Here is a 17,159-nt window from a genome sequence, read left to right on the forward strand (position 1 = left end):
CTGCAATGGACATAGGTCTTGACCAGCTTTGCCTTATGGCATCTTCTCTGCCTCCCTAACTTTGCCCTTCTGGGCTCGTCTGCTTTGATGACCCATTAACTGTCTATGGTTGGGACAAGGCTGTTCTTTACCAAAACGGCCTGAAGTTGTCGTCCCATCACCCTGGCCTCTTGTTTTCTTTCTTCCAGCTCCTGGATGGATTCTAGGAAAACTCACTGCACTATTATTCCCTCAATCTCAAGGCATGGATGAAAACGTCTGTGATTCTGTGATGCTTCCCTGCCCTCATTTACTTCTGTGCTATCCCTGGGCCTCATTTGAAAAATGGGCTTCAGTGGTTGTCATGAGGACTGCATAAAAGAATGTGTAAAGTGACCACCAACCTGGTGCCTGGCAGATGCAAACTATTCTATCCAACCCTTCTCTCCTGCCCCCCTCCTGGTGGCTGCATCCGCATGCAGAGGCTGCCCCATCTGCGAAGCACACTGCTGAGCATTTCTTCCCTGATCAGGACATGTGTTCACGTACCTCACTAAAATCCACCCATCCCTGGGCTGCCCTCCTCTGTGCCTCTCAAGGTGATTGATGCCAATCTGACTTAGAGCAAGCTGTTGAAGAATCCACAGGCAGTTATGGTTAGTGAAGTCATCCCAGACTGCGGGTGAAGGCTCCCTCTTTCTGGTTTTGGGTCTGACACTAATAACAGGGATGTGACCTTGTGAAAGTCAGGGCTCTTCTACAAACCACCATTTTTCCGCGTGTGAAGTGAAGGAGTTAGTCAAACTTTGCCGTTTATTCAGCTCTGGCCACTCAGCTTGCTTCTCAGAGACAGCTGGGCTGTGTGTGACCCCGAGAGTCCACTGTCCTCTCTCAGGGCGTGTGAAGGCAGGGGTTGCGCCATGCCCTTCAGTCATTTCCGGGATGGCACACAGTTCTCAAGAACCAGCGGATTAGCTGGAAAGCTTTCTATCCCTGATTTCTGCTCCCGACAATGTCTCCTCCAGTGTTGTGTCTGCTCTCCTAAATGCTTTATTTATCCCCCATTCCCTCCCTTTCTGGGGAAAAACTTAATTACCCAGCTGCCTTAGTAACAGTCTTACACAGCGCATTCCTCAGGTTAATTAACTGTGTAAGCCAAACAGCTGTCATTTTTATCTCTTGGAAACAAGCTGAGGAACAGTAGCCAGTTGGAAGTCCCTCCTCTCTAATATGCGCAGGCGCATATGCATGTAAATGCACTCTTATCCCCCTGCCTGCTGACACACACACTCCAACGACCACTGCCTTTCTTCGTTTGACAATTGTCTGTTTTCTTGATTTTCAGGAAGGCTGATGTGTTGGCAGAGGATGTGTTCATATATGTACTGTGATCCCTATCCTCGACCCACAAGGGATTCTGAGCCTGCCTCTGACCCAAAATATCCTCTTTTTTTTTTTTTTTTGGAGACGGAGTCTTGCTCTGCCTCCCAGGCTGGAGTGCAGTGGCATAATCTCAGCTCACTGCAACCCCTGCTTCCCAGGTTCAAGTGATTCTCCTGTCTCAGCTTCTCGAGCAGCTGGGATTACAGGCATGTGCTACCATACCTGGTTAATTTTTCTATTTTTAGTAGAGACGGGGGTTTCACCATGTTGGCCAGGCTGGTCTCAAACTCCTGACCTCAAGTGATCCACCCGCCTTGGCCTCCCAAAGTGTTAGGATTACAGGCGTGAGCCACTGCCCCCTGGCCCAAAATATCTGCTTTCTTTGTTTCCTAGAAGCTCTAAGCATCTCTAAAGCTTCCAGAGCTCTACCATTGGGGGTTTACTCTTTTGGATGAAGCATTACTGAGTTCCTTGTTTAAAACACAGACAACCTTGAGAAAAGTACCATATCAATCTATGAGCTAAACCTAAGTTTGCTGAGTATGTTAATCAGAAACTTAGATGTGACTTTTGCAGAGGGACCCACGAGACCCAGAATGAGTCATGTTTTGAGGGGATAGAAGAAAATGGAAAGGGACATTGTAGGGAAAAATAGCTATCAGAGAGAAGCAAAACTTGGGTTGGCGGAATGTGAGATTCTTGGGTTGTAATTGTTATGGGCTAAGGAGTAGGGCTTGTGGGGTTAAAAGCAGAGAAGAGAAATGTGAGATGGGAAGTTCCCAAAGGCAAACCTGGATGGCCTCACAACTTTGCTAGCCTGGCTTCTCACCCCATTGCTTCTGGGGCCCAGGCCCCTGGAAGCCTCTGGGAACTGTCTTGTAGACCTACTTTGCTGCTTTTCCTGGACATCCACCCCCTGCCTGTGCGGCCATATGAGGGGCTGTAGTCATTGCCACTGGCAGGACCTGTAGAGGTCCCTGGCATACTAACCAACTTTCTGCACTCAGGTCCAGGGGACATCCGTCTTTCTGGAGATGTCCATACTGGAGTTGAGGTTGCCTTTCCAACGGGGTGGAGTAAGCAGAAGAAGGGAGTTTCCTGAAACCAACTCTGAAATTTTCAGTGGTTGCCGAGTGATTGCTGTGTTCCTTCAATCAGAACAGCACCAGTATGCTAGGGAGGTAAAAAAGAAAAGAAGAAGAACAGCACAGGTAGTTTTGGAGTCAGACAAGGTGGGACAAGAGTCTGTGCTTCATGCCTTGCTAACTTTATGGGCTTGGACACATTTCTTATCACTTTCCTAATCTGCAAAATGGGGATACCTACCGTTTGTAAATGTAGTATAGCTACCTCCGAGATTTTGGAAGGATGGACTAAGATAATATATGCACATTGCTCAGGGCTGAGGCTGGTGCAGTGTAATTTTTGAGTGTGTAGCATATATCATCTTTATAATCAGCTTCAGAGAGTGATTTCTGAATTTAGTTAGGATGGAAATAACAGCTGTGCTGAGTTAAGGCTTTGGTCAAAATTTCACTTCATGATAAGGAAAAAGACGAAGCTGAAAGTACCTCACATATGGCTATCCTCCCACCCAGTGCCTGCAGTAGGTGCTGACTTTTGATCTTCATTGCCAATATGCATTGACATAGAAATGCAGAGGCTTTTGAACTGCAGTCGGTTCTAATGGAGGCCTGGCTGACCATAGGCCTTGAGGATCCCCTTCTCCCTGTCCATATTGCTGGAAAAAGTGTTTCTCCAGGGCAGTATCTGGTGAATGTCTTATTTTTCTCTTGCTTTCTTTGTCTACTTGCTGAGAGTGGCTTTAACTTCTGGGCTGATGTGCTGGAGTAGGGAAGAATTCTATTAGCATGTTAGAACAAGACGGAACTTTATTATTTCATTCAACCCTTCCATTTCACCAATAAGAAAGTGGAAGTGGAGGAAATGTATTTTCTTGAAGGCAGCTAGATTTTTTTTTTTTTCTTTTGGCCCTGGCTGGTGGCCATAACCCAACCTTAGCTTCTTAGATGAACCCAGACAGCCCTCTGGCTTCCTCATGGGAGGGAGCTGGGCCATACATAATCAGAGCCTGTTTTCCCGTTTTCCCCCAGAATTAGCTCTGTGTTTTGCAAAGCCTCAGAGTTTTTACTTGGGTGTGCCCTCCTTTTACTCCCATCTCCACTGTGATTCAGGCCCCTGCTGGCTCTTGCCCTCTTGCTCCTTTGCCCTTCCCTGGCTCTCTGGGAGAGTTCATCTTCCAGCCAGACTGCTGAGCTTCTAGAAAGCTCTAGGATAAGGGAGAAGGCCTAGCCTTTCCAGCTGGAGAGCAAGCAGGAGCCAAAGTGGCTGGAGGCCTGACAGGCTGAATTGATAATAGTACTGTGTCTCTGAGGTAACACAGCCAGAAGAATGCCGGCCAAATGACCCCAGAGAGGGAGGCAGCTGCAGCAGAGAGCTGCCATCGCTGGAAGAGACGGGGGCACATCACACATGAGAGAAGAAGAGCCTCACACTGAGAATCACACACGCACACGATGCTTACAAATATGTGCACCCTACATATAAGCATACAAGAATAAATCAGAAAGGGAAACTGAGGCCCATAGGGAAAGGATAAATTAGCAGCTTGTCTTCATGTGGGCTTCTGCCATAAATTGCTCTATTTCAGGCTTCTGTCCTGCTAGCTCGTTGACAGGCAGAGCTACTTAAAATACCTGTCTCGCCTGTTGGCTTAGCCTGTCTCCAAGGATTGAGATAAATTCCTCCTTTAGCTATGTTACTGTGATAAGCAGCACGTAGTTTGTAAGCCTATGATGCCATCTGATCCCGCCATCAGTGCCTGCACACGTGGAAGGAAGGAGAAGAAGGCATGGGTGCCCCAGATTATCCCCATGAAGACTGAGGGAGGAGCAGGGCAATAAACCCTGGGCATTTTTAGTTGGTTTTGTTTTATAATACTATCTGCTCTCCTGAATATAAAAATTAATATGTATCCAAGGTATAAAAGTTTAAACAGACTTGGTGCAAGTGGCTCATGCTTGTAATCTCAGCACTTTGGGAGGCCGGGGTGGGTGGATCATTTGAGGTCAGGAGTTTGAGACCAGCCTGGCCAACATGGTGAAATCCCGCCTCTACTAAAAATACAAAAATTAGCTGGGCATACTGGCTTGTGCCTGTAATCCTAGCTACTCAGGAGGCTGAGGTGGGAGAATCGCTTGAGCCTGGGAGGCAGAGGGTTGCAGTGAGCAGAGATCGTGGCACTGCACCCCAAAGTCTGGGCGAGAGAGTGAGACCCTGTCTCAAACAAACAAACAAACAAAAAGTTTAAACGTAATAAAAAATAACAGAGAAGGAAAAAACAAGTTATCTATGATTCTACTACCCAGAGATATCAGGTTGAACTGTATGCAGTTGCCATTTTTGTAGGTCAAAATGGGTGAATATCAGCAACTTCATGTTTTCACTTAATATATTGGTATATTTCCTTCCAAATACTTTACATTCCTTTAAATGGAAATATATACATATATATTCACACACACGTATATATTTGAGATTATAATGTATATGCAAGTATAAGCCCAGTTTTTTTCATAAAACATAATATAATCATTTCTCCATGCAATTAATTTTTTTTCTCTAAACAGTGTTTTTAATAGTTACATAATGTCCTGTCGTTTGGGAGTATCAAGGACATTTCCGCAGTCTCCAGCTACTTGTCCCATGGCCCAGGGAAAGAAAGAGACTTGTTTCTGGCACTCTCTTGACCAGGGAAGGGCTGGACCAGCTCCCAGCAGAGCTGGGGAGAAAGCTCTGGTGACAGGCGGCCGGAAAGCAGCTGGCCCTCGTCTCTTCTCAGGACATGTGCTGAGTGCAGGCAGAGGACAGGAGTGGAAAAGTTTGTCCCTGAGAGGCTGGGAAGAGTATAAAGAAGGGCATGCTCCCTGCCAGGGACCAAAATAGGGGTCTGGAGGGGAGTCAGGCTCTAGCAAGGGCCTTCTCTTGCCCAGAAAGGATTATTTTAAGTGCTCAGGTATTTCAGCCAGCGACAGGTCTCCAGTTTCTGTGGTAACTGAGCTGAGTCAGCTGGAGAAGCCCCATTTCTTCCCAAGGTGCTCTTTCTCTGCCTTAGCCTTCCCCATGATAAGCTTCAAGGTCAGACCAAGCCCTTCTTGGGGCTCGCTGCATGAGACAGAGACTGCTACCCTTTAGCATACTTCCCCACATCTTTGCCACTCAACTAGTTTCGAGTGGAAGTGAGAGGATGAAAGAAGGGAGAAAGAGAGAAAGGAGAGGAGGGACCCTTTCTGATGCTGATGGTGGGAATCAGTCAATAGCAAAGCCATGTTGCCTCTTTGTGCCTCAGCATTCTCCTCTGTAAATGGGGCTAATACTACTTATCACGTAGGGTTATTGTGACATTTAAGTATTGCATTGAAACTACAAGGACTCCTCTGCACATGGTTGTACTTCACTTACTATTGATGCTTTATTACCTACTCACTCTTCCACCCCTCCCTTCAAACTCCCTAATTGCAGGAAGGAAGTGCCTAGTAATAATACTAATGCAAATAGTTGGCCTTTACTGAAAATTTGCTATTCATTTATTCAAGAGGAATTTAGTGAGGGTCTATTATGTGCTGGGTATTTTTCTAAGCACTGGGAATACAGCAGTGAAGGACTGCAAATTCCTGCCCTCATGGAGTATACATTCTAGAAGGGGGAGGCAGACAATATACAAATAAATAAATTGACAGTAAGTATACAATGTATCAAGTGTAGATATGTACTATGAAAAAAATATAGCAGGGCAAGGGAATGCATAGTGAGTGGTGGGAGGTGGGGCAATGGGTGCTACTAGATTTTATTTTATTATTATTTTTTTGAGACAGAGTCTCACTCTGTCGCCTAGGCTGAGGTGCAGTGGCAGAATCTTGGCTCACTGCAACCTCTGCCTCCCGGATTCAAGCGATTCTCTTGCCTCAGCCTCCCGAGTAGCTGGGACTATAGGTACCTGCCACAACACCTGGCTAATTTTTGTATTTTTAGTAGAGATGGGGTTTCACCACGTTGGCCAGTCTGGTCTCGAACTCCTGACCTTGTGATCTGCCTGCCTTGGCCTCCCAAAGTGCTGGGATTACAGGCGTGAGCCACAGTGCCCCGCCAATGGGTACTACTTTTTAAAGGGCTGATGTGCCAGCTGTTATTTGAGCCTTAAACACCCAAACAATGAATGTTTAATAAAGCATTTTTGGACATGCCAAGGGCACCTCCAAGCACTAGGAAGGGTGATAGTTCTCTTCATTTGCAGAGCGGGTGAGAGCTGGAAAGTGGAGTGGTAAGCAGAGGCCCAGGGGACCAAGACACCTGGCTCCCCTCTTTGCTCTCTCCTGTTGCAGGCAGTGCCAGCTTTGGAGAGGGAAGATGGGTGTTGGGCAGGGAGGTTCTATCACTCAAGGCATAGGCCCCACATATCCACTCAGACTCTTTGGGTCGGTCCTTTGTTCTGGTGAGTGGAGGCTTAGAGGAAAGCAGAGGTACACGGTGTGTGGAGGGACAGTTTTCCCTACCCAGAAGGACCTGCAGGTCCAGGAGGTTCTTGTCCAAGCCTTGCATCTATTGGCAAATTTGGAGGCCTGTGGACAGTATTGTTTAAGCTACGCACAGGGTTTGGGATCATGGTTACTCAAAGAAAACAGATTTTATGTGTGTTTTATGGGGGAGCTGAGAAAAGGTCACGTTATCTGTGTGTGTGTGTGTGCGCGTGCGCATGTGCACGTGTGTGCGTGTGTGTATGTGTATATGTATGCACATAGGCACAAGCTAAAAGAACAAGGGATATGTCACCTCTATGGCCATGCTGTTTTTCTTGGTGATCCTTGCTGTGCCATGAAACCCATGGGTTTCAGTTCTGGCTCCTGTCTCATTCCAAGAGATAAGCATAGGCCAGGTTATTGGGGACCTCCCCAGTGAGGCTGGTTGGTCTCCTGCAGGTAGGGAATACCAAACCTGAGAAAGATCCTCAAGCCCCAGATGTCACTGCTGGAAGGCCTTAGAGATCATTTGAATGTCGCTAGAATTTTGGCTCCCTGAGGGCAGGACCTTTGTTTTGTTCCCTATTATAACTCCTGAGCCCAGAGTAGAGTCTGGCACATAGTATATGCTAAATAAGCATTTGTTGGGTAAATGAAAAGCTCTAGCTCAATCCCCATTTAATTTACAGAGGAGAAAGTTAAGCCTAGGAAACAGAGGTGACAGAGCTAGGACTGTAGATCCGCATTTCCTTGTCTTCTTTTGGAGTCCTCTCTCTCTGATCCTCAAAACCCCAGAATTTCCCAGGCTGCCAGGATTAAATGAGGTGAGCTATTAAACTTTCCAGCCTGTGCCTAGTATGTAGTAGGTGCTCAATTAGTATGAATTTCTCCCCTGCCCCCCCCTCCCTTTTTTTCCTGCCGTTGGCACTTTCCTCAAGTTTCTCTGCAAGGCAATGTCATGTACTCAAGTATTTTTTCCCACCTTGTACCTCTTCTCCATTCACACATCTATTCACCATTCACTTGCTGTGTGTTAGGAGGGACATGAAGGAATTCAGAGATGACCAATTAAAAGATGACCAATAGCCCTGTTTTAAGAGATTAATCCTTCAAAGTGTATTAATAAAACTAGTGATTCCTAAGGGCAGGATTTCCACAGAGGGGATATGCTGGGATCTCAGGACGCAAGGGGGAATTCTATTAGGACTCCACCTCTGAGTGTCTGCTGTCTTCCTCTCCCACAGTGGCAGATGAAATGCTGCAAGTGTGACTCCAGGCAGCCTCACAACTACTACAGTCACCGAGTAGAGAATGTGGCTTCATCCTCTGGCCCCATGCGCTGGTGGCAGTCACAGAATGGTGAGCATTTGCCATCTACAGGGACTTAAACTGTGCAGCCTCCACAGGATGAGGTGGATGGAAGGTGCCCTATAACCCTTTGGGTTTTCCAGGCATTTCTTTTGGTGATGTGACATGGGTGATTGACAAGAAGAACCTTTCTGCCTCATATTTGAGGTCCGTTGGATGTTATGGTAGAAGAATTTATTGGAGGTGAAGGAAAGGGTATGAGGAGAGAGGAATGTCTGTATTTCCCTCCACTCAGTCTCAGTGGGTGGGCTTGCAGAATTAAGCTTTGGGAACAAGTCTGTGTGGAACAGACGAGTTGAAGCCCTCCAAAGTATTGAAGACATCAGGTGATGGTGGGAAGGAAACTTAGCCAAAAACAGATAGGGTCTTGAATAGATAACATAAGCAGAAACATACCACTTCCCACTCCTCTCTAAGAGGGAGTTCGGAAAATCAAGGTTAGAGAGTTTCTGACTTCCTAGAGCTAGTCTAGTCCAGGGTTTCCTTCAGGGCTGGGGAAGTGGAAGGTCTCTGGCTGACAGTTTCTACTTTTTGTCCTTCCAGATGTGAACCCTGTCTCTCTGCAGCTGGACCTGGACAGGAGATTCCAGCTTCAGGAAGTCATGATGGAGTTCCAGGTGTGCCTCCTGGGGGTGGCAGCAGATAGGAGAGTGGCTCCTGGGCCATATGGGCATGGAGCCATGGGGAAGCACAGTGTCCTTGTCTCTCTGGGCTGAGGCAACACTCACCATGAGCCTATATCATGGTGACAGCAAAGGACTTGGTCCTGGGTGAACAGTGGCACCTCCAGGCTCCCTATCTTGGTCGTGCAGTGGTTGCATATCCTCTTCCTCTCTCATTCTCCACCCTCAACTCATCTAATTAATTCAAGTCTGCCAAGTACCAATTCTACTGGGCCCAGTTGCTTGTTGTACATTTGTGTATTCTTGGTATACTCTGTTTTAATAACTTTGCATATTAGATTGAGTTTAACAAGCAGCCAAGAACTTGCCTATCCAACTAACTGACGGATGTTCCTTTGGAACAATCTTGGTGGGCAATCTACTCATTCAGTGCCATTACTTCTCAAAGCACTTTCAGATTCTGCCTTTAGAACAGCCTTCTAGATACTTCTTTTGGAGGAAACATTTTCATTTAATTGCCATAGGTCAATTTTCTCTTTTCGGAGATGATTTGGTTTTATTCTTTCTACAGAAATAGTCAGATATTCAATGATCAAATTTGGTTAATAAGATTAAATGATTAGGAAGGGAGATATAACTTTCAGGAGTTAAAATGAGCTTGGAATAAAAAGTAATAGGACCTAATTTCTTACATGACTGAAGAAGTTGGCTCTAAGAGCCTCGCCCCATCTAAAGGTCAAAGGTATTTTGAGAAATGCAAGTATCGTTTGAATAAATGCCCAGTCTCTAAAGGTGGCAACTTTGAAGGACAGCATATTCATTTGGATGGACAGTGTTAAATAGTCTCCTCACTTTATCATCACTCACCCGTTCATTTATTTGTCAATTATTTGTGAGCACTTACTGAACACTGATTACACAGCAGACTTGGTGTCAGATGTTAGGGATATAAAGATGAATAAAACCAAATCACAATCTTCAAGCAGCTTTCGCCATATGTGGGGAAGTCAGTAGTGAGAGAGTGCAATGTGTGCATAATATTGGTAAGAAGAGGTGCTGGGAGCCCAGGACGGGGCTCTCGCATGGTCTGTCTTGGGAGTGCTTGTCAGGGAGTACACCCAGGGGAAGATGAACTTTCATAGACCAGTAATGGCCAGGTGAAGGGCAATGTTTATTCCAAGCAACCAGAACCATAAACACAAAGACCAGGAGGCAGGCGGCAAGAAGGTGAGGTATATGATTGGGGCTGGGGGCAAGGGAATGCACACAGGGCCTGGAGGGTAAAATGTGCTTGGTGGCAAGAGGTGGGGATGTGGAGGGCTGACAACTGCTGCGAGATGAGTTTCCAGGTATACACAGAGGGAGGGGAGCAGACTGAAGATTCACCATTCGTTCAACAAATGTGTGCTAAACACCGGTGTGCTAGGTGTTGGGGGTCCACCTGTGAACCACAGACAATAGGGGCTACAGCCTGGTATACTGAGTCTCAACCAGGAGCACTATTTTGCCTTCCCCTCTCATGCAGGAGATAGCTGACAATTTCTGGAGATATTTTTGGTTGTCATAACTTACGGGTATATAATGATATCTGGTGGGTAGAAGTCAGGGATGCTGTTCACCAGGCTGCAGTGCACAGGACAGCTCCTAGGACTAAGATTTCCCCAGCTCAATACTATAACAGTGAGAATGGTTGAGAAATCCTGGTCTCATGGGAAAAGAATAAAAAGCAAGAAACCAACAAGTAAATAATTGGAAATCGTGGTGATGTTTCTGAAGGAAACAAGATGCTGAAATAGAAAATAATGGGGCAGGGTAGGGTGGGCCAGCCATGAGCAGGAGAACACACTTCAGTCAGGTATCAAAAGATCTGTACCAGGAAATGACATTTAAGCTGAGAACAAAAGATGAGAGGGAACCTACCAGTGGGAGGAGCATCCCAAGTAGGAAGACTGGACAAAGGCTCTGAGGAGGGACTGAGCTTGGTTTAGGGCTTGAAGAGAGGAGGTGGCCTGAGAGGAGGCAGGGCCCAGGGAGCCTGGGGCCTATTCACTCATGGTCAGAAGTTCAGATTTCGTTCCAGAATAGTATTGGAGGATTTTTAGCAGAGGATTGACAAGGCCCATTTTATGTTTTAAGAAGATGGCCAGCCTGGCCAACATGGCAAAACCCTGTCTCTGCTAAAAATACGAAGATTAGCTTGGCGTGGTGGCTAACGCCTGTAATCTCAGCACTTTGGGAGGCCGAGGCGGGTGGATCACTTGAGGTCAGGAGTTCGAGACCAGCCTGGCCAACATGGCGAAACCCTGTCTCTACTAAAAATACAAAAATTAGCAGAGCATGGAGGTGTACACCTGTAATTCCAGCTACTCAGGAGGCTGAGACATGAGAATCGCTGGAACCTTGGAGGTGGAGGTTGCAGTGAGCCGAGATCACACCACTGCACTCCAGCCTGAGTGATGGAGTGAGACTCTGTCTCAAAAAAAAAAAAAAAGAAATGACTGAGTAAGAGTGAACGTGGGGAAAGGGGAAATCAGATGAAGCTTACTAGGGAGATCAGGCAGGAGGGAACCCTGAAGCTGGAGAGACAGGCCTGGGCCTGGTTCAGTAACTGCTTTGGAAGTTGAGTTTATAGACCTGCAGTTCCAGGAAGTTGTTCAAGCTTGGAGCTGTCAGCATGAAGACCACATTTAAAGCCACCTAAAAATGGATGAAATCATTTTGTAGGAAGGAGCAGGGACTCAATATGTCATGCTAAGGTGCTCAGATTATATCATGAGATCAGTGCAGACTGATTGAAGCTCTCAAAGATCAGATAATCACCTGAGAAGAGCTCTCTGGTGAGTGGGGAACGTGGTTTGGAGGGCCAGGACAGAGGAGGCTGGACATGAGTTCCAGGAGGGGAGACAGAGAGAGAGAGAGAGAGAAAGAAAGAGAGAGAGAGAGAATGGTGAGCTGTGGGAAGTGTAGGAGCAGGGGAATGTCTAGCCTGGAAGCCTGGTAAGCTGAGCCTAGGGATCACTCCTTCTGGAAGGCAGATCCTGGGGAGAAACTTCTGTGGCCTGTGGTATGCCAGGAGGTTTGGACCCGGACGCTCCTGAGCCCACTTGCTCCCGCTGGGCTCCCTTTCTCCCCAGTTCACTGGAGGAGCCTGTCTCTCTGCTTGTGTCTCCATGGGGCACAGCCCCAGCGCCTCCCCTCTGCACATTGCCCCTGTCTCCGCAGGGGCCCATGCCTGCCGGCATGCTGATTGAGCGCTCCTCAGACTTCGGTAAGACCTGGCGAGTGTACCAGTACCTGGCTGCTGACTGCACCTCCACCTTCCCTCGGGTCCGCCAGGGCCGGCCTCAGAGCTGGCAGGATGTTCGGTGCCAGTCCCTGCCCCAGAGGCCTAATGCGCGCCTAAATGGGGGGAAGGTAGGTAGAGGGAATCCTGAAAACTAGGCCTGGGGAGAAGTCCCTGATGTCCCACTGTTCACACAGCCACATGGACTCTTGAGAAGGAATGGAAACATCCTTGCCAGCTCCCCTTGCTGACTTTCCTGAATTCCCCCCAGTAATAACCCCTGTGGCCACCCTCAAAACATTTGCTGCTTATCCTCTTTCTGAGGAGGGATATTTCAGAAAGACCTTGGGGCCACCGCATTACTCACCCCTGCTCTCTTACTCACCCCTGCCCTCTTCCACAGCCCCCTCCCCTGTGACTCATTGTCTCATCCCTCTAGTGGGAAGATGAAATCGACCCTACTTTGGTGTGAGGATTTTGGGATGGCTAGTTAGATGCAAGAGCAAATTACACAAATTTCATTTCACCTTGGTAGGGTTTAACACAAAAATAAACATTTTCAGTTTAATCCCTCCATCTAACCCAGTCTTAGCCCTTGGAGGGAATTCTGGTATAACCCAGAGCCCGAATTCTCCTGAGCTTAAACCCTGAGCTAGAAATAAGAACCTGCCTGAAGAAACATTCAGAATGTTTCTCCCTAAGTCCTCCTGACATGATCAAATTCTTTCATAACTGCTTTTCCCCATCCCCTGGCAGAGGAGGCTATAGTTTCTCTTCTTTCCCTGGCTGAGACACAAGTGAGCCCTCAGAGCTGCTCTCATGTGGACCAACGCTCAGAGTGGGGCCCTCTCTGCGGACCATGCATCTCTTCCTTTGGGTTTAGCAGTTCCTCCTTGGTTATACCCTTACCCAAATCTATGTTAACCACATTCTTCACACAGCAGATCAGAACACAGGACTGTTTCCTAACTTCTGGAGGGCGGATGTGAAAACTCTTCCTGGGATATGTAGATGATGAATCGTTTTTTAAAAAAAAAATAAATCAAAAGCATAGTTGAAATTGGGATTGTCCAGAGTGCTGTGGTCACCCACATTCATGCATCCTTGGATTTTAGATTTCTCACTCATCCTGAGTCATGAGAAAATTAGTATCTCCTAAACCCTCATATATAGATGATACATCTTACCATACTTTTTGACCCAGGGAACTCAGGAAATTTTTAGGATACTTATATTTTCAACTGGGGGGCAGGGTGTACACACACACACACACACACACACATTTATGGCCCAGTGATCATCTTGTTCCCCCAAAGCAGCTGACAAGCCTCATAGCCATGGTCTGTCTCAGGTTCCAGGTAACAAGGACTTCAAATGTGAGGCATATAATGGAAAGGAAGGTTTCTTCTGAGCTCGAGGCACACTATTTGTCTCTTCTTAAGTGCTTCTCTTTCCCTTCTCTCTGTAGGTCCAACTTAACCTTATGGATTTAGCATCTGGGATTCCAGCAACTCAAAGTAAAAAAATTCAAGGTCAGTGTGGCCCCTCCTCTTGTCCATGGAACTATGAGTGGGAAAGGAAACAGAGTTGGAACCCAGGTCATGGGAATTTCCTGGTTTTTCATGTTTTTGTCAACGTGGTTGGGGATTTAATACTTGCCCTGTTTGCCCCATAGGGACATTGTCTGTGGGATGCTGTGGGATGGTTGAGGTCTGGAGAGGATGGCCCATGGTATCATATATGAAGGAGACTATGTGCCTCTAACTTCCTTTCTATATTTTCCATTCTCCAACCCCTCCCTCCTTGCTGTTTGGTCCTCTCAGAGCTGGGGGAGATCACAAACTTGAGAGTCAACTTCACCAGGCTGGCCCCTGTGCCCCAAAGGGGCTACCACCCTCCCAGCGCCTACTATGCCGTGTCCCAGCTCCGTCTGCAGGGGAGCTGCTTCTGTCACGGCCATGCTGATCGCTGCGCCCCCAAGCCTGGGGCCTCTGCTGGCCCCTCCACCACCGTGCAGGTGACAGCCTAGGGTGGGAAAGGGAGAGGAAGGGGGCAGGACCAGGGCAGACTACGGACATCCTTGGGGCTCCCATAAAGCAGGAAGGGCACTAAATCTAAAACTTGGGTACTTAATACTTCAGCAGCAACAACAAAAAATCTAAGTGGTTTTCGTTCCAAAAATCAGAATTGTTTAGTACTTCTTTAGACCTGCTTCCTAATTTGAGATGATTTTCATTTCATTTACGTAAGTGTGGAAATTGGGAGGGAGTTTAAGGCAATGATTCTCAACCCTTGTTATGTATTATAATTTCACTGGGAGCTAAAAATGTTGCCCAGCCCTCTACCCTACGATATTCTAATTTTATGATTGGTTTTTAAAAAGCTCCAAGGTGACTCGAATGTACTGCCAGGTCTGACAGCCACTGGTTTAGGGATTTTAAAGTCTCATCTAGTGGTGAGATATGGGGGCAGGGTGAGAGACCAATGTTTAGTACAGATGCTAAGTCTACCCTAGACCAGGCGGATTGGCTTCAGCAGGGATGGGAGTTGAGAAGTTCCAGTTTAACAAGCCCTCCCCTCCCAGGGAATTTTGCTGTGAAACCAAACTTGAGAACCACAGGTATAGAAGAGAGAACCTTGAGCAAAAAAGCAGAGAGACCCAAAATGGGAGTATGACAGCTGTCCTAGTGATAGGGGGACAGGAGGAAGTCATGTAAGATGGCCTGGGAGGGAAATAGAGGTGGCACAAGCCTCGGCTGGCATTCTTCTTTCCACGTCTGGGCCAACTTCTGCCCCAGGCTGCAGAGGTGTGCAGAGGGAGCCCAGTTCAGGGAGTGTGTCATCTGTCAGGGCCCATGAGACATACTCCTAGAACCCAAGGCTGAGTGACACAGAGGGAATACAATATGCTATGAGATGACAGGGAGGGAGGGAGCCACCTAGCCCTAGTGGTCCTCAAATCTGGCCGTGCAGTGGAATCACCACTTTTAAAAGGTGCCACTGTCTGGGCCTCATCCTTGAGATTCAGACTGAATTGGGTCTGGACCTTGGCATTTTAAAAAATGCCCCCCAGGTGACACTGAGGTGCAGCCAGGGGTGAGATCTGTGGAATTAGAGGGACCACGGAGGCCTTATGAGAGAGGTGCCATTCTAGCCGAAGCCTAGCTGGCAGGATTTTGCGAATGAATACAGAGAGAAGAGAATTCTAGGTAGAAGCAAAACCATTGTTAAGGTCAAAAGGTAGAGAAAGTAGGGCTTGCAGAGGGAGCAGCTAGAAGTTCAGCTTGCTGTGCTGTCAGCAGGGCATGGGAGCTGAGAATGCAACTAACACGATACAGGTCCTTGAATGCCAGGCTGAAGGTGTTGCGCTTAATTTGGAAGGCAATTAGCACACAATAGCTGTTCTATTTTTATACCTTAATGAGTCTAGTGACAGTTCATCACAACAGTTCCATTAGCCAAACAACTGTAGTCATAGATTGTTGGAATATCAATCTCCAGAGGGCCCCACCAGCTTCTGGATCCCATAGTCTGCCAAGGGTTTCTGAGCACCTTCCAAGCGCTGCCTCTGATTGGGTGTCACGGGGGTGTCCAAGTGCAAGGAGTGAGCTTGCAAAAACCTCACTAGGGGAGCAGTGTGGGCACAAGCACGTGCACACACACACGTGTGCTCATATGTGCAGAACAATGGCAGACAGTTTCACAGGTGCTGGGTGAAGTCTGCGGCATTCAGAGGAAGCATCCTGGAAGGGTTGGTGTCTGAGCCAGACCTGAGTGGTACACAGAGGGCAGGTCCATCCCTGGGGCCCTTCTTTGTTGATTACTCCTGATGGCTGATGGTCCCCCTCCCAGGTCCACGATGTCTGCGTCTGCCAGCACAACACTGCCGGTCCAAATTGTGAACGCTGTGCGCCCTTCTACAACAACCGACCCTGGAGACCTGCAGAGGGCCGGGACACCCATGAATGCCAAAGTAGGAGCTTTGGATTACCCCTTCCCTGTAGGGTTTGGGTCAAGTGCTGGCCCCTCTAGGCCTCAGTGACCTCACCTGGGACACAGGGGGATCCAGTCTTTCTTATGTAAATCTAAACTGAATTGCACTGTTACAATTCAAGCTCTCCTGGCTCTGTGAGGATGGAGAGAGTATTTGGGTGACATCCTCCCACCATCCCCTGCCTTCTCCTCAGCCAGACCTGGAGGGACCATGACTTGGCTGATGCTTCTGATTCCATGTGACTTTCATGGTATCTCCAGAGCCTGCTTCTTCTGGCCTCTCCAGTTGCTTTACCCTGTTTAGGACATATCTGGTTTTCTGTTGTCATTTTTCCTAATTCAAATGGCTCCCTAGAATCAGGGACTTTGTTTACATAAATGAGGAAAGCAGAGATTCTCATCCCGGAGACAGGCAGTGACCCAAGAGGAGACCAATGTTGGCAGTGGGAGGGTTGGGGATAGAGCATTCAAAGGGCTCTTGCTTTGGCCCAACATGGCCACTGTTCTTGGGTTTATTCCAACAGTAGGAATCAGGAGAATCAGTTCTTATTCTCCTCTGCTTTCTTATTGGTCATGTAACCTTAAATAAATTATACAAACCTCCCTTGGCCTCAGTTTCCCCACTTCCCTGCCTTGATCATCTTGCAGAGTTGTTACAGATGCCAATGAGCTTTTGTGGAGCACGCTCTGTAGACAGCAAAGGCGGGGGTCAGATGTCAGCCCTGGGACTCTCTTTTTCCAGGGTGCGACTGCAATGGGCACTCAGAGACATGTCACTTTGACCCCGCTGTGTTTGCCGCCAGCCAGGGGGCATATGGAGGTGTGTGTGACAATTGCCAGGACCACACCGAAGGCAAGAACTGTGAGCGGTGTCAGCTGCACTATTTCCGGAACCGGCGCCCGGGAGCTTCCATTCAGGAGACCTGCATCCGTGAGTAGAGGCTCTGGAGACCCAGAATGTCATTTGTCTGTTACTCCCCATCTGCTCTGGGT

The 17,159-nt window shown here is 47.7% G+C and overlaps 1 protein-coding gene across 2 annotated transcripts in view; it reads left to right on the forward strand.

The window, feature by feature from the left end:
* Nucleotides 1–17,159, forward strand: part of LAMB3 (laminin subunit beta 3) — a 50,287-nt gene that overhangs the window by 6,093 nt on the left and 27,035 nt on the right. For both annotated transcript variants that reach the window (XM_007988599.3, XM_007988597.3), the window contains exons 4-10: nucleotides 8,144–8,258; nucleotides 8,811–8,884; nucleotides 12,113–12,304; nucleotides 13,642–13,705; nucleotides 13,997–14,190; nucleotides 16,026–16,146; nucleotides 16,909–17,097. In XM_007988599.3, the coding sequence (XP_007986790.3) occupies nucleotides 8,144–8,258; nucleotides 8,811–8,884; nucleotides 12,113–12,304; nucleotides 13,642–13,705; nucleotides 13,997–14,190; nucleotides 16,026–16,146; nucleotides 16,909–17,097 (949 nt within the window). The remainder of the gene's footprint in view (nucleotides 1–8,143; nucleotides 8,259–8,810; nucleotides 8,885–12,112; nucleotides 12,305–13,641; nucleotides 13,706–13,996; nucleotides 14,191–16,025; nucleotides 16,147–16,908; nucleotides 17,098–17,159) is intronic.

This window comes from Chlorocebus sabaeus, chromosome 25 (genome assembly GCF_047675955.1).
Source record: "Chlorocebus sabaeus isolate Y175 chromosome 25, mChlSab1.0.hap1, whole genome shotgun sequence".
Lineage (NCBI taxonomy): Eukaryota > Metazoa > Chordata > Mammalia > Primates > Cercopithecidae > Chlorocebus > Chlorocebus sabaeus.